At 39.7% G+C, this 23,931-nt stretch overlaps 1 protein-coding gene across 1 annotated transcript in view; it reads right to left on the minus strand.

The window, feature by feature from the left end:
- The window catches only part of PPP3R1 (protein phosphatase 3 regulatory subunit B, alpha), a 65,254-nt gene extending 46,466 nt beyond the window's left edge, over positions 1–18,788 (minus strand). The window contains exon 1 of the mRNA XM_053587829.1: positions 18,176–18,788. Coding sequence (XP_053443804.1) covers positions 18,176–18,178 — 3 coding nt within the window. The 5' untranslated portion in view covers positions 18,179–18,788. The remainder of the gene's footprint in view (positions 1–18,175) is intronic.
- Between the last annotated feature and the right edge of the window lie 5,143 nt (positions 18,789–23,931).

Consider the following 23,931-nt stretch of genomic DNA (forward strand, 5'->3'; position numbering starts at 1 on the left):
GCTTGCTACGTGAAGGAAATCAAAGATTTAGAATTGCAATCTTCACTTACCAGCTGTTCTATAATCTCCAGAAGAAAAAAGATAAATCAGCTTAAGTAAACACTGTATATAAATTTAGTTTCCTTTAATTATGAAAACATTTACTTACCATTTACAAATGAAAGTAACACCTTAACACTTAACTCTCTACTCAGATATGTAGAAAGAATTTTGAAGAGTAACCCAACTTTTAGACTCAAGAGCAGTTTCCTCTGATACGATTTCTCATTTTGCCTAACACAATTGGGGCTTTCTAGGCATTTGCCCATATGACTTCTAAAGATCTCCCTGGCCTAAAAGGATAAACGTAACTTAATCCACTGCATCTCTGACTTCATGAGATACCACATAAGGACTAGATTTACAAAAGTTTGAATAAAAAAAAAAAATAAATAAAACGTATCCTCTGCCCTCGAGAAGCCCACAGTTTAGGAAGGGAGGCAGTTTAACACAATGACACATGGGATGTACAAAAGTGAAAGTTACTAACAATGGTCATTAACTGCCTCGGAGAGTTTGGAAAGTTTTCACAGAATATCACTAAAACAAAGTGTTGATATTTGCCAGAGAGAGAAAGGGGAAGGACATTGCAGATAGAAGACTGCTGATAGATTACAAATGAAGGTACCCAAAGTGAAAAAAGGATGAGGCAATTGAGAAACAAACAGTTTGACTTGGTTACAGAATAAGGATGGCAAGAAATAGGGGTCATAGCATGAATGCCAAGCAAAGGAGTTTAAATTTTTAATTCTAGAGTAGCATAGACTTTCAAATAAAGGCATTGACATTAGATTTTTCTTTCAGAAGAAAAACTCTGATGGCAATATAGAAGACAGAATAAAGAAAGAAGAAACTGGAGGCAAAAAGAAAAAAGCATTAGTAGGCTATAGAAATAGCCCACATGAGAAATAAATGGAACTGCAATAATACCAGTGGCAATGAGGACAAAAAACAGCTGACGAGAGGCCTTGAGAGATCTAAATGGAGGGACATATTTGCTATAACATAACGTTTACGTTCCTGAAAAAAAACTTACTTTCTTAAAACCACACATTAAAAACAATACGATTTAAGGAAAACAGAGTTGGGGACAAACATTTAAAACCTATGCAAATTGTGTAACCAAAATACTAACAAAAACAATAAAAATCCTAACAGAAATATTAACAGTTAAATTTGTGATGAATAACTGATAAATATGATAAAACAGAACTTCTAAAAATACTAGTGAAAATAATAGAAAAAGGTGTAAGGATATTGAAAGCTAAGATATAGAAAGGAAAATGCATAAAGATCTGGGAGAATTGTGCAACAAATTCTTCCAACACAAAGAAACAGCCAAAATAAGAGAAAAGATATGAACTAAGTAGACAACATACTGTAGCTTGCTGCCTTCAGTTGTGTTGGTGTATTTTGAATTCATCTGCCACTACTTAGTAGCACAAAGTATAGTATGAGGTGAATGTTACATAGTTCCCTGTTTACTCATAGTACATAAACCAATTTGTATTACAAAATAAGTACTTTATGGACTGCAACTCATAACAGCCTTAAGACTTAGATAGCAGTGAAGAGGAGAAAAAAAAAGTATGACTATACCAGCCTTCCAATTAGGAGTAAATGGTCAGACATTGTTCCGTTAAGAAAAAATAAGCAATATTGAAGTATGAATATGAAAAAGATAATGAATGAGGTTTTAGTTAACATTCAGTTGAGTTTGAGGTATCTTAGAAATATCCTTTTTTAGACAGAATCCAGTAAGCAGATCTATAGACTAGGGCAGAACAGAATGATATGAGTTAAAAATATGAATCATCAGCAATTGGGAGCTAGATGGCACTCTGAGGAAAAACAAAGAATTCATGCATTCACTTTATTCATTCACTCAAACACATAGGTATTAAATTCCTAACACATGTAGGGTCCAATGACGGCAGCAAGGGCATATATGAGTTGTTAATCTAGCCTAGATCAGGGCTGAGGAAGCCTCCACACTTGAGTCCTTACATAACTACAGCCTGACTTAGTAAAACTAACTAAAAACCTAACTTAAGAGTATACAGTCTCTAAGGACAACAGTTCAACTTAGAATTTTGTTACTTTGCAACGGTTCCTGTACAACCATTTTTTGTTTATTTGTTTGTTTGTTTGTTTTTGCAGGTTTTGGCCAGGGTTGGGTTTGAACCCGCCACCTCCAGCATATGGGGCCAGCGCCCTACTACTTTGAGCCACAGGCACTGCTCTATAACTACTGTTTTTTACTTTCAGTACAGTATGCAATAAACTACATGAGACATAAAACAGGCTTTGTGTCAAGACAATTTTGCCCAACTATAGGCTAATTTAAGCATTCTGAGCACTTTTAAGGTAGGCTCAGGTAAGTGACAATGTTTGGTAGATTAGCAGGGTTATGAAATGCATTTTCAACTTAGAGTGGGTTTACTGAGACATGAAATCATTGTAAGGGGAGGAACACCATACTTTTGCGGCAAGCTGCTGATTCTTGGCTGATTTACAGTAGCTGAGAGCTTCAGTCAATCACAGGCAGCCAACTAATTCAAGTAAGGTAAATGCTGAGTTCTACGCCTCATTTCTATCTCTATACCTCACTATTGTTTTCTATTTATAAATAGTGCTTGACCACGTTGTTGATTAGTTCTCCCAGACCTGTTCTGGTTCTGAGAGCTGCTTGAGTCATGAATTTTTTGTTTTTGCTCAGTTAAACTCTGCTAAATTTAACTTGTATGAAGTTTTTCTTTGAAATGAGTAAAGAACAAGACATACAAGATGTCCACTCTCCAGGAGTTCACATTAAAACGTAGGGAGACAGAAAGCAACCAAACGCCTACAGCAAAATGAATCAATTATATGTTGCTAAGGAGATATAAAATGCACTAAAAGGGCACAACACTGAACATGACCTGACCTACTGTGGGAGTAGGCTCAGCCACTTAATTGAGGAACTTCTGAGCCATTCCAAACATAACACATACAAAGCTTCTGCTGGTGAAATAGGGAAGAATGAATGTGAATAAGTGACACAGAGCCAATAGCTTAAGTAAACAAATAAGAATACAGTGGAAGAGTTAAGCAGAGGCAGCACCTATGGAATCTACAGGCTATGTTAAGAATTTCAGTCTTCAAAATACATGGGATATTTTTTCTTTATTAAATCATAGCTGTGTACATTAATGCGATCGTGGGGCACCATACACTGGTTTTATACACTGTTTGACACATTTTCATCACACTGGTTAACATAGCCTTCCTGGCATTTTCTTAGTTGTTGTGTTAAAACATTTACATTCTACATTTCCTAAGTTTCACATGTACCCTTGTAAGATGCACCGCAGGTGTAATCCCACAAATCAACCTCCCTCCACCCACCTCTCTCCTCCCTCCCCTCCTTCCCCATATGCTTAGGTTGTAACTGAGTTACAGCTTTCATGTGAAAGCCATAAATTACTTTCATAGTAGGGCTGAATATATTGGATACTTTTTCTTCCATTCTTGAGATACTTTACTAAGAAGAGTATGTTCCAGCTCCATCCATGTAAACATGAAAGAGATAAAGTCTCCATCTTTCTTTAAGGCTGCATAATATTCCATGGTGTACGTATGCCACAATTTATTAATCCATTCGTGGATCGATGGGCACTTGGGCTTTTTCCATGACTTAGCAATTATGAACTGGGCTGCGATAACATTCTGCTACAAATATCTTTCTTATGATGTGATTTTTGTTCTTCTGAGTATATACCTTGTAGAGGAATTAAAGGATTGAATGGCAGATCTATTTTTAGATCTCTAAGTGTTCTCCAAACATCTTTCCAAAAGGAATGTATTAATTTGCATTCCCACCAGCAGTGTAGAAGTGTTCCCTTTTCTCCACATCCACGCCAACATCTCTAGTCTTGGGATTTGTGATATGGGCCAATCTTACTGGAGTTAAATAATATCTCAAAGTAGTTTTGATTTGCATTACTCTGACGATTAAAGATGATGAGCATTTTTTCTGTAGGCCGTGCGCCTGTCTTCTTCAGAGAATTTTCTCTTCAAGTCCCTTGACCAGCCTGTGACGGGATCACGTGTTGTTCTCTTGCTTATACGTTTGAATTCTCTGTGGATTCTGGTTCTTAAACCTTTGTCGGAAACATAACCTGCAAATATGTTCTCCCTTTCCGAGGGCTGTTTGCTTGCTTTACTTACTGTGTTCTTGGCTGTGCAGAAGATTTTTAGTTTGATCAGATCCCAGTAGTGTATTTTTGAAGCTGTTTCAATTGCCCGGGTTGTCCTCCTCATAAAATACTCGCCCAGACCGATTTCTTCAAGGGTTTTCCCTGCACTCTCTTCTAGTATTTTTTTAGTTTCATGTCTTCAGTTTAAATCTTTAATCCAGTGAGAGTCTATCTTAGTTAATGGTGAGAGGTGTGGGTCCAGTTTCAGTCTTCTACAGGTTGCCAGCCAGTTCACCCAGCACCATTTGTTAAATAGGGAATCTTTTCCCCACTGAATGTTTTTAAGTGGCTTGTCAAAGATTAAATAATGGTAAGTAGCTGGATTCATCTCTTAGTTATCTATTCTGTTCCAGACATTTACTTCTCTGTTTTTGTGCCAATACCATGCTGTTTTGATCACTATCGATTTATAGAATAGTCTGAGGTCTGGTAGCGTGATTCCTACTGCTTTGTTTTTCTTTGTGAGTAATGTCTTGGCTATTCGAGATTTTTTCTGATTCCATATAAAATGAAGTATTATTTTTTCAAGATCTTTAAAGTATGACGATGGAGCTTTAATAGGCATTGCATTAAAATTATATATTGCTTTGGGTAGTATGGACATTTTAACAATGTGATTCTTCCCAGCCATGAGCATGGTATGTTTTAGCATTTGTTAACGTTTTCAGCTATATCTTTTCTTAAGAGTTTCATAGTTCTCTTTATAGAGATCTTTCACATCCTTTCTTAGATAAACTCCCAAATATTTCATCTTCTTTGGCACTACTATAAATAAAACAGAGTCCTTAACTGTTTTTTCAGCTTGACTATTATTGGTATATATAAAGGCTACTGATTTATGAATGTTGATTTTGTAACCTGAGATGCTGCTGTATTCCTTGATCACTTCTAAGAGTTTTGTAATAGAATCCCTGTTTTCCAGATATACAATCATATCATCTGTGAAGAGTGAAAGTTTGATCTCTTCTGACCCTATATGGATACCCTTGATCGCCATTTCTTCCCTAATTGGGGTGGCTAAAACTTCCATTACAAGGTTAAAGAGCAGGAGACAATGGGCAGCCTAGTCTGGTTCCTGATCTGAGTGGAAATGATTTCAATTTAACTCCATTCAATACGATATTGGCTGTGGGTTTACTGTAGATGGCCTCTATCAGTTTAAGAAATGTCCATTCTATACCAATTTTCTTAAGTGTTCTGATCATGAAGGCATGCTGGATATTATCAAAAGCTTTTCTGCATCAATTGGGAGAATCATATGGTCTTTGTTTTTTAATTTGTTTATGTGCTGAATTATACTTATAGATTTACATATATTGAACCAGCCTTGAGAGCCTGGGATAAAACCGACTTGGTCATGATGTATGATTTGTTTGATGTGTTGCTGGATTCTGTTTGCTAGGATCTTGTTGAATATTTTTGCATCTACATTCATTAGTGATATTGGTCTATAATTTTCTTTTCTTGTTGGGTCTTTTCCTGGTTTGGGGATCAGGGTGATGTTTGCTTCATAGAATGTGTTGGGTAGTCTTCCTTCTTTTTCTACATTTTGGAACAGTTTGAGTAATATAGGTACTAGTTCTTCTTTAAAGTTTTGGTAGAATTCTGACGAAAAGCCATTTGGTCCTGAGCTTTTCTTTTTAGGGAGATTTTGTATGGTTGATGCTATTTCAGAACTTGATATTGGCCTGTTCAACATTTCCACTTGATTTTGGCTAAGTCTTGGAACGTGACGAGCTTCCAAGTATTTGTCTATTTCCTTCAGATTTTCCTATTTCTGAGAGTAAACTTTCTTGTAATATTCATTAAGGATTTTTTGAATTTCTGAAGAGTCTGTTATTTCGTCTTTGTCATTTCTGATTGATGAAATTACTTTTTTTCCTGGTTAAGTTAGCCAAAGGTTTATCTATTTTATTGACCTTTTCAAAAAACCAACTTTTTAATTTATTGATCTGTTGTATAATTCTTTTGATTTCAATTTCATTTAATTCTGCTCTGATTTTGGTTATTTCTTTTCTTCTGCTAGGTTTGGGGTTGGAGTGTTCTTCCTTGTCCAGTTGCTTGAGATGTCCCATTAAGTTGTTAACTTCCTCTCTTTCTATCGAGGAAGGCTTGCAGTGCTATAAATTTCCCTCTTAGGACTGCGTTTGCCGTATCCCAGAGGTTCTGATAATTCTTGTCTTGTCATTTTGTTCAAAAATTTGGCAATTTCCTTCTTACTCTCATCTCTGACCCAGCTATCATTCAGCATAAGTTTATTTAACTTCTATGTTTTTGTATGAGTATGCAGATTCCTGTTGTTACTGAGTTCAACTTTTATTCCATGGTGGTCCAAGAAGATGCAAGGAATAATTTCTCTTCCTTTAAATTGGGCAGCTCCTGTGGCTTAAGGAGTAAGGCGCTGGCCCCATATACCAGAGGTGGTGGGTTCAGACCTAGCCCCAGCCAAAAAAAATAAAAGAGTTAACCTTTAGATTTACTGAGGTTAGACTTGTGACCTAAGATGTGATCGATTTTGGAGTATGTTCCATGGGCTGATGAGAAGTATGTGTATTTAGTTTTGTTGGGATGAAATGTTCTGTACGTGATTGCTAAATCCGAATGTTGGATGGTTAGGTTTAAATCTAAAATTTCTTTGCTCAGAGTCTTACCGGAGGATCGATCCAACACTACCAAAGGAGTGTTGAAATCTCCAACTATTATGGAGCTGGAGGAAATCAAGTTGCTCACGTCTGTTAGAGTTTCTCTTATAAATTGAGGTGCATTCTGATTGGGTACATAGATATTAATAATTGAAATATCATCATATTGAGTATTATCCTTAATAAATATGAAGTGACCATTCTTATCCTTCCTTTTTGTTGGTTTAAAGCCTATTGTATCTGCAAATAGAATTGCAACACCTGCTTTTTTCTGTTTACCATTTGCCTGAAATATGGATGACCATCCTTTCACCCTGAGCCTATATTTATCTTTTAATGTAATATGTGACTCTTGCATGCAGCAAATACCTGGCCTGAGTTTTTGTATCCAGTCAGCCAACCTGTGCCTCTTTAGAGGACAGTTTAAGCCGTTCACATTAATGGAGAATATTGATAAGTCTGGTAAAATTTTGGATATCGAGTTTTTTGAAAGTCCAGTGGACATTTTTAATCCTTTCACCAGTGTGGAAGCTGGAGTTTGATCAAAGGTTTCTGAGTGAATTTACTTTTGTGGTAAAGGATTGGGCTGGTCATTATGGAGGAAAGGTCTGAGAATATCCTGAAGAGCTGGTTTGGTTATGGCAAATTTCTTCAACATATGAATGTCATTCATGTATTTAATTTCATCATAAATGAAACTCAGTTAAGCTAGATACAGGATCCGGGGCTGAAAGTTATTTTGCTTTAGGAGATTAAAAGTCAATGACCACCATCTTCTGGCTTAAGAAGTTTTAGCAGAGAGATCTGCAGTCATTCTAATATCTTCCCTTTGTAGGTAATGGATTTCTTACGTCTGGCTGCTTTCAGAATTTTCTCCTTCATATTAACTTTCGTGAAGTTAATTATGATATGCCTAGGGGATGTCTTATTCGGATTGAGTCCTGCTGGGGTTCTGAAACTGTCTGCTATCTGAATTTCAGAATCTCTTGGCATGTCTGGAAAATTCTCTTTCATAATTTCATGGAGAAGGGCCTCTGTGCCTTGTGAGGCCACTTCATCACTTTCAGGGATTCCAATGAGGCGGATATTAGCCTTCTTCGAATTATCCCAGAGCTCTATGAGAGAATGATCCATTATTGCTCTCCATTTCTCTTCCTCTTTGAGAGTTTGGGAACGTTCAAAGGCTTTGCCTTCAATGTCAGAAAACCTTTCTTCTGCTTGCTCCACTCTGTTACTGAGGGTTTCTACTGTATTTTTCAGATCTTTGAGGGGTGCAAATTCTTGCTTCAGTGCATCAAAATCTTTGGTGGTTTTTTCATTAAATTCTTGAGACAACTTTTGAATTTCTCCTCTAATTTCTAATTCTGACTTTTGAATTGCTGCTTGAATTTCTAATTCCAAATTTTCCTCCATTTTGTTAATCTTGTTTGCAATCCAAATTCTGAATTCGATTTCTGACATCTCGGCCAGCTGTTTATGAATTGGATCTTCAGTTACATCTGCCATATCTTTCCTTGGGGGGGGGGAGGGTTTGATCTATTCTGGTTATTCATGTTACCAGAGTTTTTCCACTGATCCCGCCCCCTGACTGTTTTACACCATTTGATTTTTCCCCTGGAGCTTTGTCAAGGACCATACAGTGCTATGGCCTGAGAAACTGGGGACCTGTTTGGTGTTGGGGGGCTAAGTGGTTCTGTCTTATTTTCAGCTGGTCTCCGTTTGACCCTAGTGAAACAGTTACTCTGGGTTGAAGTCTCAGCTGTGGAGAAATATCAGCAATTAAGTCACCCTGCCCCCACAGGCAACAATTGGAAAAGGAAAATCAAACCCTCCTACAACCACACACCCAAGGCACCACCTGAATATTCCTCAGGTGATTGGCTATGTCAGAAGGTCCAAATCAATTGTCTCAGTCAGCACCTGTCTCAGGTGGGAGAGTTTAAAAGGTCTCTGGCAACTGGATCGCAGGGGTCTGGTGACTACTCAGATATGGCTTGCTCTGGTGCTCCGTGGAATCAGGAGGACCCACCCAGCAAATAGATCAGTCTGGGAAGGTTGATGCCTCCTTCTCCACCTTGCACCTCTGTCACACCCAGTCACTGATAGCCTGGCAGGGCTGTGACTTAGTTGCCTGTAGTGAAAAGATACTCCAGAGGTTTGCACCTGCCTGAATCACAAGGAAATCTATTTCTGCTCAGCCAGGCCACTGCGCTCTGCCTCTATCTAGCAGGGGGAGGTGAGGGCACTTGATGGAGGCTGGGGGCTGTTCACTCAGTTCCAGAAGAGAACAGAACAAGTTTGCAGGAATTTGTTTCTGTCCCTGCTAAATTCCCCTGCAGAAGAGAAGCTGTTTTGAGTTCCCAGAGCCTGCACCTCAGGCCCTGTCTTTGCTCCTGCAGGTTTTTATTCAGTTACCTGTCAATTCTAGCCTCCTCTCTTCCTTTGTCTATAGGCTGATGATCCCCTGAGGGTCGGGTGTGTCTTAGTCTCAGTAAAGCAGTCCTCTGTGTCAGCCCCGCCCTGGGAACTTCCCAGCTCTGCACGTGTGTTTCTAGTCCCTGTGCTCCACCCAGGCCGGTACTGCCTCAGGCAAACCCTTTACTCAAGGGGCCTGTGTTCCAATCCCAGATCTGTTCCGTGGTGGTTGCCACCTGAGTAGATGCCCGGCCTCCTCTGGTTGCCCAGGGAGATGGGGGTGTGGCTTCGGAATACCCAGGAGTGAGCTCTATTGTTGCCAAAGGACAGCTGCTTCTCTGCACCTCAGGGCACCACCGCTCCGGTGTGGTTCCTTCTCAGCCCACCGTCCTCTCCTCACTCCCATGCCATAGAGTCAGCACTGACCAGCTGCAGTTTAGACCCTGTCCACACCCCTCGAGAAATCACCCAAGAATCTGGACTCCTCAGGGACAAGCCTCCAGACCTCAGAGAGTGATGGGGAGTGCTAGGAGCCCAGAGTTGCAGGTAAAGAATATATACAGCTTTATCCCTGGCAGAAGAACGCCATGGCACCCTAGTAGGGGAGGTAGGTCCAGTTTTTGGAGGGTCTCTCCCGTGCAGTCTAGTGGGAGGACCTTTGAACTCTGCTCCTTTGTTTGTGGGGCACTCCGAGCTGTTCTCATGGGGGAGGGGACTCCCATCCACTTGGTGATGGATTTGGTACCTTTTGTTTGTATCCTTGGAATCACAGCTGGCCTCAGCGGGGTTGATGTGCGTTCTTCAACCTTCTTTCTTGGTGCAGCTCTAATCCACCAGGTTACTTGCTAAATTTCTGTCCTTTAACTCTCCTTCTGGATGGGAGCCTCTGTGGAAAGCTGGCTTCAGTCAGCCATCTTGTCTCCTCCCCCAAAATACTTGGGATTTTAAGTGGGAAAGTGATACAGTCGTATTTTGAGAGGGCGTTGGACCAAACCCAGTTGTGAGGCTAGCAATAAAGACTAAAAATGGTCAGAAAAGTAGAATAGCAACTTGGAGAAAGATCACAGAAGCAAAAAGAGGAGAGAATTTCAAAATTTCCCAACAAGGCCCAACATTACAAACAAGACAAGAAGAATGAAGAATCAAATGCACTTAATGAGTACTGACTGGATTGTCAAGATACTTTCCAGTGGGCCCACAGTATCCACTGGGGACTGGTTCCAGGACTCCCCTCAGATACCAAAATCCACAGGTGCTCAAGTACCTTATATAAAATCCCATAGTATTTACTATAATCTATGCACATCCTCCTATATATACTTTAAACCATCTCTAGATTACTTATAGTACCTGATACAATGTAAACATATTATACTATATTTTTAATTTGTATTATTTATTGTTTATTTTCTGAATATTTTTGATCCACGGATACAGAACTTATGAATATAAAAGGCCACATGATAAGAATTACGAATGATTTTTGACTCAATGTTTATATTTAAAATACAGTTTAAAATTAAGGAATAAAACTTTTTAATGAGTAAACTGGAGCATAATATCATTAAAACCCCTTTGTACGCTTTTTAATAAAAACCGAATTATTTAAAAAATCCATATGCTGGTGATGGAAAAAAAAAAAAAAAAGGAAGAAGAGGGAAAAACCCACACAAAAAACCTTCCTAGAAGAATATATAAGAAACTTAATACTGGGAAAAGGGTTTCCAGAGAAGATTCTTACTTTCATTTTATACTTTTCAATATCATTTCCATTTTTAAGTAATTGTATAGAACTTTAAAAAAAATTTTAATATTGCTATACCACTACATGTCCCCACTACATAAAACCTGAACTTATAATGGTTCCCTTTAGAGCTGGGTAACTTCATTAAATCTGAGTTACTAAAGCAAAGACTGGCAAAGTTTATTAAGCTCTTTTCTTGTCAGAACCCGTTTTCTAAATTCATTTCCTAGGTCACTAACTCACTGTTGTTGCCTTTTCCTAGGTACTACACAATATTTAGGAATGTCTACCACAGCCCTCACCCTCAAACCCACCCCATTTGCTTTAGCCTCAATCTCAATCCCAGCAAGCAATCTTGCCTCAAGCTATCCTGACATAATAAATGTCTTAGACCACTTGGTATGAACTCCATCATTAAAACATACCTACTGCTGTGGCCCAACCTCCCCATAATTTTTCTCTTTTCATATCCCTCCTTTTCTTTTATCTCTTCTGAAGTTCATACCATTAATCATTAACCATTCTCTGTTACAGTTCCCTCTTCCTGGCTTTTCTTTTGTAATTCTTAATTAAGAATAGCCACATCTTCCTCTATTCCCTCCCCCCTACAAAGAACTATATTCCAAGGAAGTTAACTATCCTTTCTTATTTCATAAATATCTAAAAAAAGGAATTGATACTTACTGTTTCCAATGCCTCATCAGTACCTATTCCTTTATTCCACTTACTCATTTACACATTCCTTCTTCAAACAGTACCTAATAATTATATCCCAAGTATCTGGAATACAGGTATAACAATGAAAAGACAAAGACAAGATCTCTGCATTGAGTTATGTTCCCCTAAAATCTCATTTTAATCACCTAGGACATAAATGAAGTTTGTCTTAGAGATTACCAATATTCATCTAATGAATTCCATCAATATCTTAATTATCATCTGTATAACCCTCCCTTCACCTGTATTATCTTCACTCAAATATTCTCTAACTCCACTTCACTGTGAAGCTTCTTTGTTAGATAGAAACAGAGTGGAACATCTCAAACACATCATCTCAAACAATACTTTTTTTCAATAAGCAACTCAGTGCTTCTTTCCTACTCCCATAAAAAATGTAGAGCTTGCTTTATATGCAATCACCAGGTTGGGTCACCCTTTATGATTGTTTCTTCATAAACAGTTTTCACCTTTTTCAACTCTGTATTTAAATATCTCCAACTCTATTCACTTTTAAGTTCTTATAACTTCCTATCTGTAATACTACAAAGCAGTACTCTTACCTAAAATATCCCACCCCTTCCCAATCACCCAGTTATCTACAGATTAATCAATGGTTCCCAAAGGGACCAAACTGAAGTCAAACAGTTAAGGTCATTTACAACTTAACATGACTTCCTTTTCAGCCTAAATTCTTACATGGCCTACATTAATAGTTTTCATTTTTATCTACTTCCCTTTCTTGACAACCGATGAGAAAAATCCCTCCTCTTGTCTAAGAAAAGTCACATTCCTTCTCACCTTCTTGGGGACATCAAATTGTCAATAATCCCAACTTTTCCCTTAGAAAAAAATTCAAAAAACAACATTTTTGCCTTTTCCAGGCTCCTTTTGACTCCAAAATAGAACCTTCCTCAAGCCTAAGTTGTCTGGTTTCCATCCTCTCTTCTATTCAAAGCTGTGCAGAGCAGTACAAATTCAATGTCTGGCCACATATTTATTACTCAGCTCACTACACCCTGACTTTCCTTGACACAAACTACTATTGCCCAAGTCACCAGAACTCTCCTGTTCCCTGCAAAAGACATTCTTTAAGTTCTCTTTCCTGATCTCTGCAGTATCTGTTCACAACTGACTCTTTTCTCCTTAAAATTCCCTTCAATATGACATCACATTGCTAATCTTCCAGTATCTCACTAGCTATTCATTCTCAGAAAAACTTCACTGCTATCCTCATCCTCTCTACCTGCCTCTTAAATGCAGCATTCTTTAGAATTTACCCTCTTCACTTCTCATTTTATATTCTCTCTATATAGGACTTCATCCAATTTCATGGCTTACACCACGACCTAATACATTAAATACACAGACAACACTCAAATCTTTAATCCAAGCCCAGTTCTCTTTTCAGAGCTCCTGATACGTACAGGTAACCAATTACCTGTTGGCCCTAACTATCCAGAGGACCTGTGCCTACTTTAAATTCAATAAGCCCAAAATAGAAATCCTCATCACTCCCCCAAATCTCTTCCTACATCTCCTGGGAGAATGTACATTTCTAACAAGGTCCCAGATGCCAATGCTGCTAGTCCCAAGACGCACATTTTGAGAATCACTGCTCAAACATGTGATGCCTCCAAGCTATCAAGTTCCTTCTGCTATCTCCTAAGCCAAGATATCTACGCAGCAGGCACTGTTAATATTTCACAGCACTCTAGCCTATTGAAGGTGGAATTTTGCAACATAGTGTTCCACGCATTAATTACCAAATGATAATATAAGACAAGAGATGAAACAATGGTCATCCCAGCAAAGTGGAAGTTTCTTGAGGACAGGAACAGTAGGTATGTATCCTTAGAACCTAGCCTTACCCAAGGTACTAAATAGTATTTGCTGAGTGCAGAGCACTATCATCTATCCAATCACCAAAGCCGGATTCACATGGTTTCCCTTTCCCATAGCCCAATAGTTACATTATTTCCAGCCCCTCCTCCTAACTGTTGCATTATTTCCAGCCCCTCCTATCCATCAGCACTGTTTACAGTATTCTTTCAGGTCTTTATTTTTCCCATGAATTATTGTAATTATTTCTTAATGGATTCCCATGTCTAGATTCATCTGTCCTATTATCCACATAGCCATGAGACGGATCTCTTTAATAAAATACATGAGACAATGCCATTCTCCTGTTTAAAAATAACTTCCCACTGCTTTTAGAGGGGAAAAATTAACTTTTCCATGATACGCAAGCCCCTCTATAACCTATTTCAATCTACCTGACACTCTCTCCCTTCCACTGTACCCACCCCTTCTCTCCAGCCATGCTAAACTAATATTTTAGTTCTTTGAATGGTTTATAACAGCTAACGCCTCTAAGACTTTGAGCATATTATCTGTATCTGGAAAGCCTGTCCCCATTGGCTAAATATTCATCCTTTTAGACTCAGCTCAGGCACCATCTCTTCTGGGAAGCTTTCTTTGAGTGACATTCATCCCTAGTTTGGATTAAGCCTCTTCACTGCCAAGTGCTCTTATAGCAGCACCCCATGTTTCATCTGTTAAAGAGTACACATCACACTCCACAATCACCGTCTTGTTTCCCCACTTGATTAAATCATATCACACTACACAATCATTGCCTTGTTTACCCCAATTAAGTTCTTTGCAGATAACAATCATGTCTTATGTTTGTATAGTTAATGCTAGATATAAAACAGACATTTGACTAAAATTTAAATTAAAACATTCCTTGCTATTCTCTAAACAGTGGCTCTCAAAACTTAGCATGCATCACAATCATCTGGAAGACCTATAAAACTTGGACTGCTTGGCTCAGCTCCAGAGTTTCAAAGTCAGTTGTTCCAGGGTGGGGCCTGACAAGTTTCCAGATGATGCTAATGCTGCTGGTGCAGAAACCACATTTTGAGAATCGGTGCTCCAAATGTAAATTGTCTCCTCCTACCTCCAGGATTTAAGGTGTCTTCTAGAAGCCTCCAACTCTGCCTACTTCAATTCTAATCATCTTTTTAGATCCAGTTCAATTGTCACCTAGTTCATAAAACTTTCCCTAAATCCCAGATGAAATTGATCTTGCTTTTTTCTCAATTGTTATTGGGCTTTCTGTATATTACTCAACAGGCTACTAATCACATATGCTTGCTTACTTCAGTTACTTCAGCATATTTTTCTTATTATTGTTTACATAAATGGTAGGAAACCTGTCTCAGTAATTTTTATATCACACCCAAGACAGAGCATGGTAATCAATGTGCAGGAGATAGATCTACAAGTATTTGCTGAGATGAGCGAATCCTTGCTGCTTGCCCCAGACTCCAGGTCCATGTCTTTCTACTTCCTTAATCTCCCTGGCCCATGCTTACTTTCTTACACTGTGCCTTCCTTCCAGTGATAGGTGCCTGATCCTTCCATATTTGCCTGCCCCTTTCGTTACTGACTTACCCTTAGGCAGCTTCTTTACCTTGTACCCCAAGCCATTTTAATTGTCTCATCCACTACCAAGATCTAACAAGTGGAGAAAAGTTGTAACACATTTAGTTCTGCAGGCCATAGGACAGTTGCCTTGATTTGCTCTAAAAAAGAAAATAGACTTGTCATAGAATCTGAACTAGAATTATGCTATACACAACTCTCAGTGCAGTTGCCATAGTAAAAAATTTAAGTTTTAGTTACAGATCATATAGATGAAGACATAAAAAAGTCCTTTGTAACACTGAAGGTTGCCTTAAAAAACAAAACTTGAAACAGAGAATCATCTTTACGTTGTATTCATATAAGCATCCGGAACAAAATCCACAGTATCTAACCCAACAAAAACAGATAGAAAAATCCTCATTTAAAAAAAAAAAAAAAAAATCCTCATTCAAGGAAAATTCCCGGGTCATCAGTACTCATAAATTTCTGTAAACACATACACAATCTTCACTCCCTCTCAATACTCAACAGTTTAAAACTCAAACTGGGTGAAAGGAGGTAAAAGAAAGAAATGAGCTACTTTTTAGGTAGCAACTAAAATTAATACCTGCCAGGAAAGATCCTTGAATGATTCAATTAAATCCCATAAGCCTTTTTACTCTCTCCACACTTGAATTAATCAGTAATACTTCATAAATTAACACTGTAAAACCTGTTGACAAGAATGTAAATGTCTGTGATATTCAGGAAGAGAGATTTTCTAAACAGCAGCAAGATTTTCAAAACTGTAAGTTCAATTAACTAGAAAATTAACAAGATCACTCTGAAGCCTGATTTGAGTTAATCAATACCTCATATGGCAAAGTTGAATTATAGGTACCTGACACTTTCAAACCAATGCTTTATTAAACAGACCAAAATAACCCTAAAGTTGAAAAGCCACTGTCATCTTGAATTACGTATTAGTAAGTCCTGAAATGGTAATTAGGAGAATGAAAAAGAGAGCCCAGGGTGAATTAGAAAATAAATACTGAAAAGGAAGTTGGAAAAAAGAGGAAAACAATGACCTGGCAGAAAATGATACCATATGGTACATCTCAAAATGTTTTAAAAGATAAGGAAATATTGACTAACAGGAAGATAAACAAGATCTAAAGAAGGATTTCCCAAATGCATTCTGTTTAAAAAAGGTGGGGGTGCACCCTAAGGAGTAAAAACTGCTAAGAAATCCAATCACTTTACTATATAATACATAAACAACAAAAGGCTAGATTATCGTTCCTCAAAATACATAGTTTATAAATACAAGTAAAAACATTCTCTGCAATGAACAAAGATCTTCAAGATCCTGACCTTCAAGTAATATGCATAAGGAAGTTCTATGAAAGCACTAAATAGTGCATTTCTTAACTTCAAAAGAACTAGCAATGGCTCTGACCTTCCTAAATGTTTTTTGGTAATAGCCTGGAAAAGCACACCTAAGTGTTGTTACTTTGGGGACCAAAGTTGTCCCTGAGCTGTCTCTCCAGTTGGCAGTGAAAAACATTTACACATAAAAATCACGAATCATTTATTAAGTCTGCTCCTAATCTGAGTTTTAAGTACATCAAAAAGCACACATCCACTTGCCCTATATTTTAAATTAAGGCTGACTAATTTCACTCTTCCTTCAAAATCACGACCAAACTAATTTTAAACGGCAATCAACAGAATCTCTCATCGCTAATCCACTACATATTGTGAAATACTTCAATTCTACATATAAGGTGGAATACCACACAATTAAAAGGTGCAAGAAATTGCCCAACGTTAAACAACCAGTCTCAAAATCTTTTAACAACTGTCCCAAGACTTTTTAGAGAAACCAAAGGAATTACGTTGCAATATCGGATATATATGAAATGGCACTCCGAACTCTTTCTACCATGTATACAATTCTTGATTACAATGAGAAACAACTACAAGAGCCACCGGGAATGAGAGAACCGGTAAGGTAACAGGCTAAAAGGGCGTCGTTGATTTCTTGGCTCCAGTGACACCGGCGGGAGACACACCCCTAGCGTCGGTCTGAAACACTACAGCAGAGAATTCTACCTAGGGATTAATGTGAGGGTAAGGAAAGACAAATTTAAATCGCCATGATTCAAAAACAACACAACCAAGAGAGAGACACATGAAAGCAACAAAGAAAATGAAAAACCCTGGGTAGTCAGGAAGTATTAAAAAACAAGTTTCGCCAATCCAAGTTAATGTATGTTTTAATGAATATACACCTTGGACCTTTCCGGTTCGCCAGTGCAGAGAAAAACGGCAGCGAAAGAAACACCGTAAGACTGCAAACAGCAGCGAAATAAAAGCTAACCGGAGGGGGGAGGTAAGTGGCAGGATTCCTGCCAAGACTTAACTGCTTGAACACTAGGACTGAGTGGGAGAAAGAGCAGCTCTGGAGAGAAAGTGGGTCTTATATAAAGCGCCACTGGCCACATATTATTATTTCGGTAGGATTTCATAATACTCTGGAACTTGAAAAACAGAGTCCGTCTGGGGTACACAGGGAGGTTCCACGTGTTGGAGGTTCGGGAGACAAGAGGGGCGACAGGACGACAGTGTCAGGCTGGCGGCTTCCGACCGAGGGTCGCGGCGAAGCGGAATCCCGGTGGCCGCGGGGGTGGGGCGGCGGGGAGGGCGCCGCAGGGGCCCGGGGTTGGGCGCGGGAGTTCCGCCACCGCAGCGCCGGGCGGACCACGGTTCTGTCAAGCAGCCGGCCCACCGCCCCCGCCTGCCGCCAACACCCCGGCCGCTGCGGTCTCTCCCGCACCCGCCGGGCCCCGGTCTCTCGAATTTTCCACTGAGGGAAGCCGGCCGGGGGCTTCAGGACTCGCCCCCGCACCCGATCCGTCAGCGGCGGGCAGGGGAGGGACGGTGCACTGGGGAAGCCAGAGTCTCACCATTTTGCTCGGCGGGTCGGAGGCTCGCTTGCGTGGAGAAGTGTCTGCGCTAAGACGGGCTCCAGCAGGAAGCGGCGAAGGAGGCCCAGCTGCGGCCCTCCGGTCGCCCGGGGAAGGGGGTGCAGGGTGGGGGAGGGGAGGCGGCTCCGCAGGGCCCGCGCCGGCTGGGTGACTGAGGGAGCGGGCAGGGCGGGGTGGAAGAAATTAAGGTCGAGATTCACAGACGGAGAGCGCGGGAGGAAGAGACAGCGACAGGGTGGAGAGGCAGACAGGCAGAAAAGAGGGAGAGGGCCGGGCGGCTGGGGGGCTGCAGCCTCACGCTCGCGCTGGAGCCGTGACGGACTCACTGCAGTGGTTCTCGCTGACCCGCAACCTCAAGGCACGAAAAAGGGGGAGGGCGGGAGAGGGAGGGGAGAACCGAGCGCAGCAGCGCGCGGGGCGGAGGGCGGGGGCGCGCGCGGGCCGGCGGCGGGGGTGGGGCTTCCGTGAGCGCCGCACATCCGGGAACCCGCGCGCCCGGCTCGGCTGCGGCAGCTGCGGCGCTCTAGCGAGCTCTGGTTGGGGAGCGCGGAGCGCGCGGACCACGTTAGCCCCTCCGCCGGCCGCCCCTTGCGTGAGGTGCGGGGGGGAGGCCGGGGGCGGGGGCGCGGACGTCGATGACGTCGCGTGGCGGAGCCCTTCCTGTCATGTGGCTGGAGGCGGGCGGGGAGGAAGGCAGGGAAGGGAGGGGGAGGAGGAAATGCGACGGTACCTCCGGAGAGAGGAAACGTGAAGGGTGCGCAAGCGGGCGGCGAGAGATAGAGGAGTGGGCCCTGGGTGGGAAAGGAGGAGCAGATGGGTGGTCTTAGGGGGTCAGAACCATCCAGATGACGCACCAACAAAACGGGAAATCCAAGTGCTGGGTAGAGGGAGTCAAAGGTATCTTTGCATCTGTGCACCGGCTTGGACCCACTGTGGGATTACCAGGCGCATCAGCACTGTTGTCGCCTAGTGCAGCATCTGCAGGCCCACACTGTAGTGTGAATTGGTAGAGTCAGGAACCAGGTTGGAAGGACGGGGAGGAGAGGAAAGCTGGCTGCAGCTTGAAGCGTGAGGAGAACCTGGGCAAAAAAGCAGCAGAGCTCTTACCCAACTCTGCATTTTCCATAAACCCTCCAGTCTGCGTTTGGCGGGTGCAGCAGTGTCGTTTATGAAAAATGCCCGAAGATAAATTGGCCACCTATCCTTTTTGTATGGGAAGCTATATCCACTCTGGTGAGAGTTATATTCCCAGAAAATTCACACTGCAGTAGGAAATGAAGTCCAGAATAGCAAAAGGAGAAAAGTTATGTTCAAGAGAAGAAATAAAGCTGTCAGGAGAAGTGGGGTGAAAAAAACACATTCTGTAACTAATTTAACAATTCCTCCAGAAGTTCTGATAAGAACACGTGGGTTGTGTATCTGTGAATGTGAAAAGAGAGGGAAGGCGAAAGGAAGGATGTTTTCTGAATGATAAATCAGAAACTCCTTATTGATAAATCCTTTGAGGAGTTTGTTAAAAACCATAAGGTTATTAAAGGCAGCCTGTTTTTTTTATTTCAGATTAATACGAGAGTACAAATTATTAAATTACCATGTTTCCATTTGTTAGGTAAAGTCCCTGTTGTAGACTTCCTTCCTATGGCAGGAAGTGTGCCATAGACCATTACACTGAGCCCATTAAATGGGAGCATACCAATCCCTACACCCCCAATTTGAATGAATTGAGTTTTTCTCTTATGTGGGAGTGTATTAATTAGTCTACTGGCTTTATATTAGTGCTGAGTACATTGGATACTTGCTTTTACATTCTTGTAATAGTTTACTAAGAAGAATGTTTCAACTCCATCCAGGTAAATACAAAAGATGTAAAGTATCCATCTTTTTGTGGCTGAATTGTACTCTGGTATACGGATATACCACAGTTTATTAATCCATTCAGGGGTTGATGGGCACTTAAAATCTTGGCAATTGTAGATTGAGCTGCAATAAGCAATCTAGTGCAAATTTTTTATGATAAAGTGATTTTTTTTGTCCTTCTGGGTAAAGGCAGCCTGTTTATGCTCTGTACATGACAATGCTATTCTTTTTTCTGTGCTAATTATTTTTCCATATAATAAGCATGCATCTTTTCTAATAAAGGCTCAGTAATGTGTGTGTTTCTCTTCAAAGAGCTATTTTGGTTTTGTGTCAGATTGAGTTAAGAAAAGAAACAATGAATGTATCAAGGAAAGGCCAAGAAGTTACACTGTTTCTTCTACACTTAATCTGAGTTTCTTGACTTAGATATGTTGCTATTTGATATTAATGTGTTAAAATACAGTTTGAGAAAAGTCTGCAACCTCAATGTCTGTAACATTATATTATTTTAAATTAGTTTTCTATCATCAAATTAAGACATAACAATTAAAAAAATTTTTTTTTTAGTGACTAGGTTTCACTGTGTTGCCCAGGCTGGCCTCAAACTCCTGCTGCCTCATCCTGTGGGGTAGCTAGGACTACAGCCTGCGCCACCATGCCTGGCTAATTTTTAATATGTTTTTGTATAAAGAGAGTCTTAAATTGTTGCCCTGGCTGCTTTTGAATTCCTGGCCTCAAAGGATCCTCCTTCAGATTCCCAAAGTGCTTGGATTACAAGTGTGAACTACTATACCTAATGCTCAATTTTTGTAAGTACTATATAAAAAATTTCTCCACTTCTCAAAGGAAATCATATTAACTACATTTATATGTGTCCCTTACACATTTTCAGTAAAAATCCAATTATCACTTAGTATGTAAGGGTTACATACTAAGAAGGAATTTAGGCTATATGGAATACAATCGCTTTCAAGTAACCTACAATTTTGTTATTTTAGAGTCAATGTGGATTTTTTTTTATTATTTTTTTTTTTTTTTTAGACAGAGTCCCACTCTGTCACTCTGAATAGAGTGCTATAGTATTGTAGCTCACAGCAACATCAAATTGCTGGGTTTGAGTGATCCTTCTGCCTCAGCCTCCCAAGTAGCTAGAACTATAGGCACCTGCCACAATGCCCAGCTAGTTTTTCTATTTTTGGTAGAGACAGGGTCTCACTGTTTCTCAAGCTGGTCTCAAACTCCTGACTTCAAGCAATCCACCCGCGTTGGCCTCCCCAAGTGCTAGGATTATAGGTATGAGCCACCACATCCAGCAATTTGGAGTATTCTGAATCCAGTAAGAGAAGTAAATCCAGAAGACACCTTTAACACCCTGGCTTTTTTAGCAAAGGCACACACACAAAAAATATGATGTGTGGTCATCCTCCTTGGTTTGGTTTGTGAAGCTCAGTATGAGAAGGAACAACTACCAAATAGTTCTGCTAAATGCATATGTATTCTAAGCATGTATGTGCCAAAAGCAAACATGTTTTGAATGACAAATGAAGAAGCAGAAGACGTATATTTGTGCTTTTTTTTTCTAGAAAACTTAGCAACCAAAAGATGATTATTAGGACATAATAATCATAAATTAAAGAGAGAGACACTTCAGACAGTGATAGCGGTTACAAGCATGGTAACAGATAAGCAGGAGTGAGAGGTACCAATGGGAGAGGAGAGGAAGGGTGAATATGAAAGACCGGAAGCAAAAATGAACTAACTGTGCAACTTACTGATATGAGGAAAAAAGGAGAGGGGGGAAAAAGTGACCAGTTTTAGTGTGAATGACAGAACATAATGATGCTGCTAATAGAGCAGTCAAGAGAAGTTTGGTTATCAAGTAAGAAGAGATGAGTTTAGGTTTAAAAAGATGCAAAGTTTGAATTGCTGATGTACCATCCTAGTAGAACCACCAAAAAAGAAGCTAGAAGTGCAGGTTAGAAAGGAATAGAGATGTGGGAATCAACTTTAAAATGGAGATTAAAACTATTATCTTCACATTTTTTCTTATTATAACTAAATAGGGAAGGAAATAAACTCAAAGCTAGTAGTAAAGTTGCTAGTAAAGTTCCAAGAAAATGGAAAAGAAGGTTTTTAGAAAGAGCAAAGTTGGGCAGTGCCTGTGGCTCAAGGAGTAGGGCGCCGGTCCCATATGCCAGAGGTGGCGGGTTCAAACCCAGCCCTGGCCAAAAAAAAACACACACACAAAAAAAAGAAAGAACAAAGTTTATAGACATATTTGACCACAGGCAGCTGCAGGCTTTTGTGTCTCTACAGCTATCTTTAGAAGTTAGGAAGATCACAAGGCATTATGTTATTTGGATACTTTCAAGATTATAGTGATATCTAGAAAGCTAGATACCTTATTCTTAAAAGACTGATCACTGTCATTTACTTATACAATATTTAAGGGTTACAAAAGAAACAAATTGCCAATCCTGTAGTTGTTTAAGCTGTAGGGGTGTCCAACCTATGGCCTGCTGGCCACGTGCTGATTTTGTGAGGGCTTTTCGCTTATCTGTGGTATCTGGATATCATGAAAAGTATGCATAGACATTTTTTGCTAATCATCTTTCATTAGTGTTTGTAAATTTAAAGGGTGGCCCAAGACAACTCTTCCAATGTGCTGCAGAGAAAAAAAAAGGTTTGACACTCTGGTAAGGTATTCTAGTACACTATAACTCTCTCAACATATTCACTTTTATTCATGATTGTATTTATTAATGACAACTAGAAACCAGGTTTGTTTTTTATACACTTATGCATAGGAAGAAAATGCCAATTAAGAAGGAGAATCAGTTAAAATCACTTGAAAGTGATGTCTCTTTCTTTTTAGTACATGTTTGTTATCACATATAAACAGGAAATGTCATCCTCTCTTTCTAGTAAGATGTATGCCCCTGTTCAAGAATCTCAGATTTAAGACTGTATTATACCTTTTGCCATATGGTTTCACACCACCAAATGCTTTTCTTAATAGGCACCAACTCTGGATGGAGAAGAGATCACCTTTCTTTGCAGACTTGTTTTTTGTAGTGAGGAGAAAGTAGGGGTGCTCACTAGCCCCCTGCTCCAGAGTGTGGATGAAAAGGGTTCCCTGGCGTCTGAAATGGCCAGGGAAGTGGGTCATTCCCTTCCTGCTAAGAAGCGGAGGTTTGTGCCAAGGATTCTAAATAACATGTTGGAAACTCATTTCTCCATAGAAACCATTTCACAAAAAGTTGTATAAACAGGGCCTTCCTATAAAAGCATACTTAAATTATACTGTAGCTGAAATTTTGTATATTTGCTATTAAAAACACAATAGTAGAAAATAGTACTCTTAAAAAATATTTGTGTGTGTGAAATAATGGGTTTGAGGAAAATGTCCCAAGTACTGAATGGATTTTTTTTTCCTTTAATTTTAAACATAACTACTTTTTAAATGGTGCACTTTATGCAACTTTTTCAATTCCCACAAGAGAATTAATAACAATGAATTGTTCAAAATAAAACCTTCTAATTCTTCATTGCTTACTTTTTAGATGAAACACAAATTAGGACAATTTTTAATTAAGAAAGATTTCCAAAAAGTATGCAATAAACTGGTTACATAACTTGTTTCTATATTATACCCTGGATCAAAAGGAAAAGGGAATAATAAAGACTTCCCAAAGTTTATTCCTAAAACTACTGCATCCAAATCTAATTTCATGTGTTGGAAGAAAAACACATGCACTTTGTTAACATTCTTTACATAATAAGGTTTATTCTTCTGTGTGAATTAATTTTCCATATGTGAGTATGTTACATTTGGATAATTATCTCCCTAAAGATGACTATTGAAATCAATAGAGTGG

Source organism: Nycticebus coucang, chromosome 4, assembly GCF_027406575.1.
Source record: "Nycticebus coucang isolate mNycCou1 chromosome 4, mNycCou1.pri, whole genome shotgun sequence".
Taxonomy (NCBI): domain Eukaryota; kingdom Metazoa; phylum Chordata; class Mammalia; order Primates; family Lorisidae; genus Nycticebus; species Nycticebus coucang.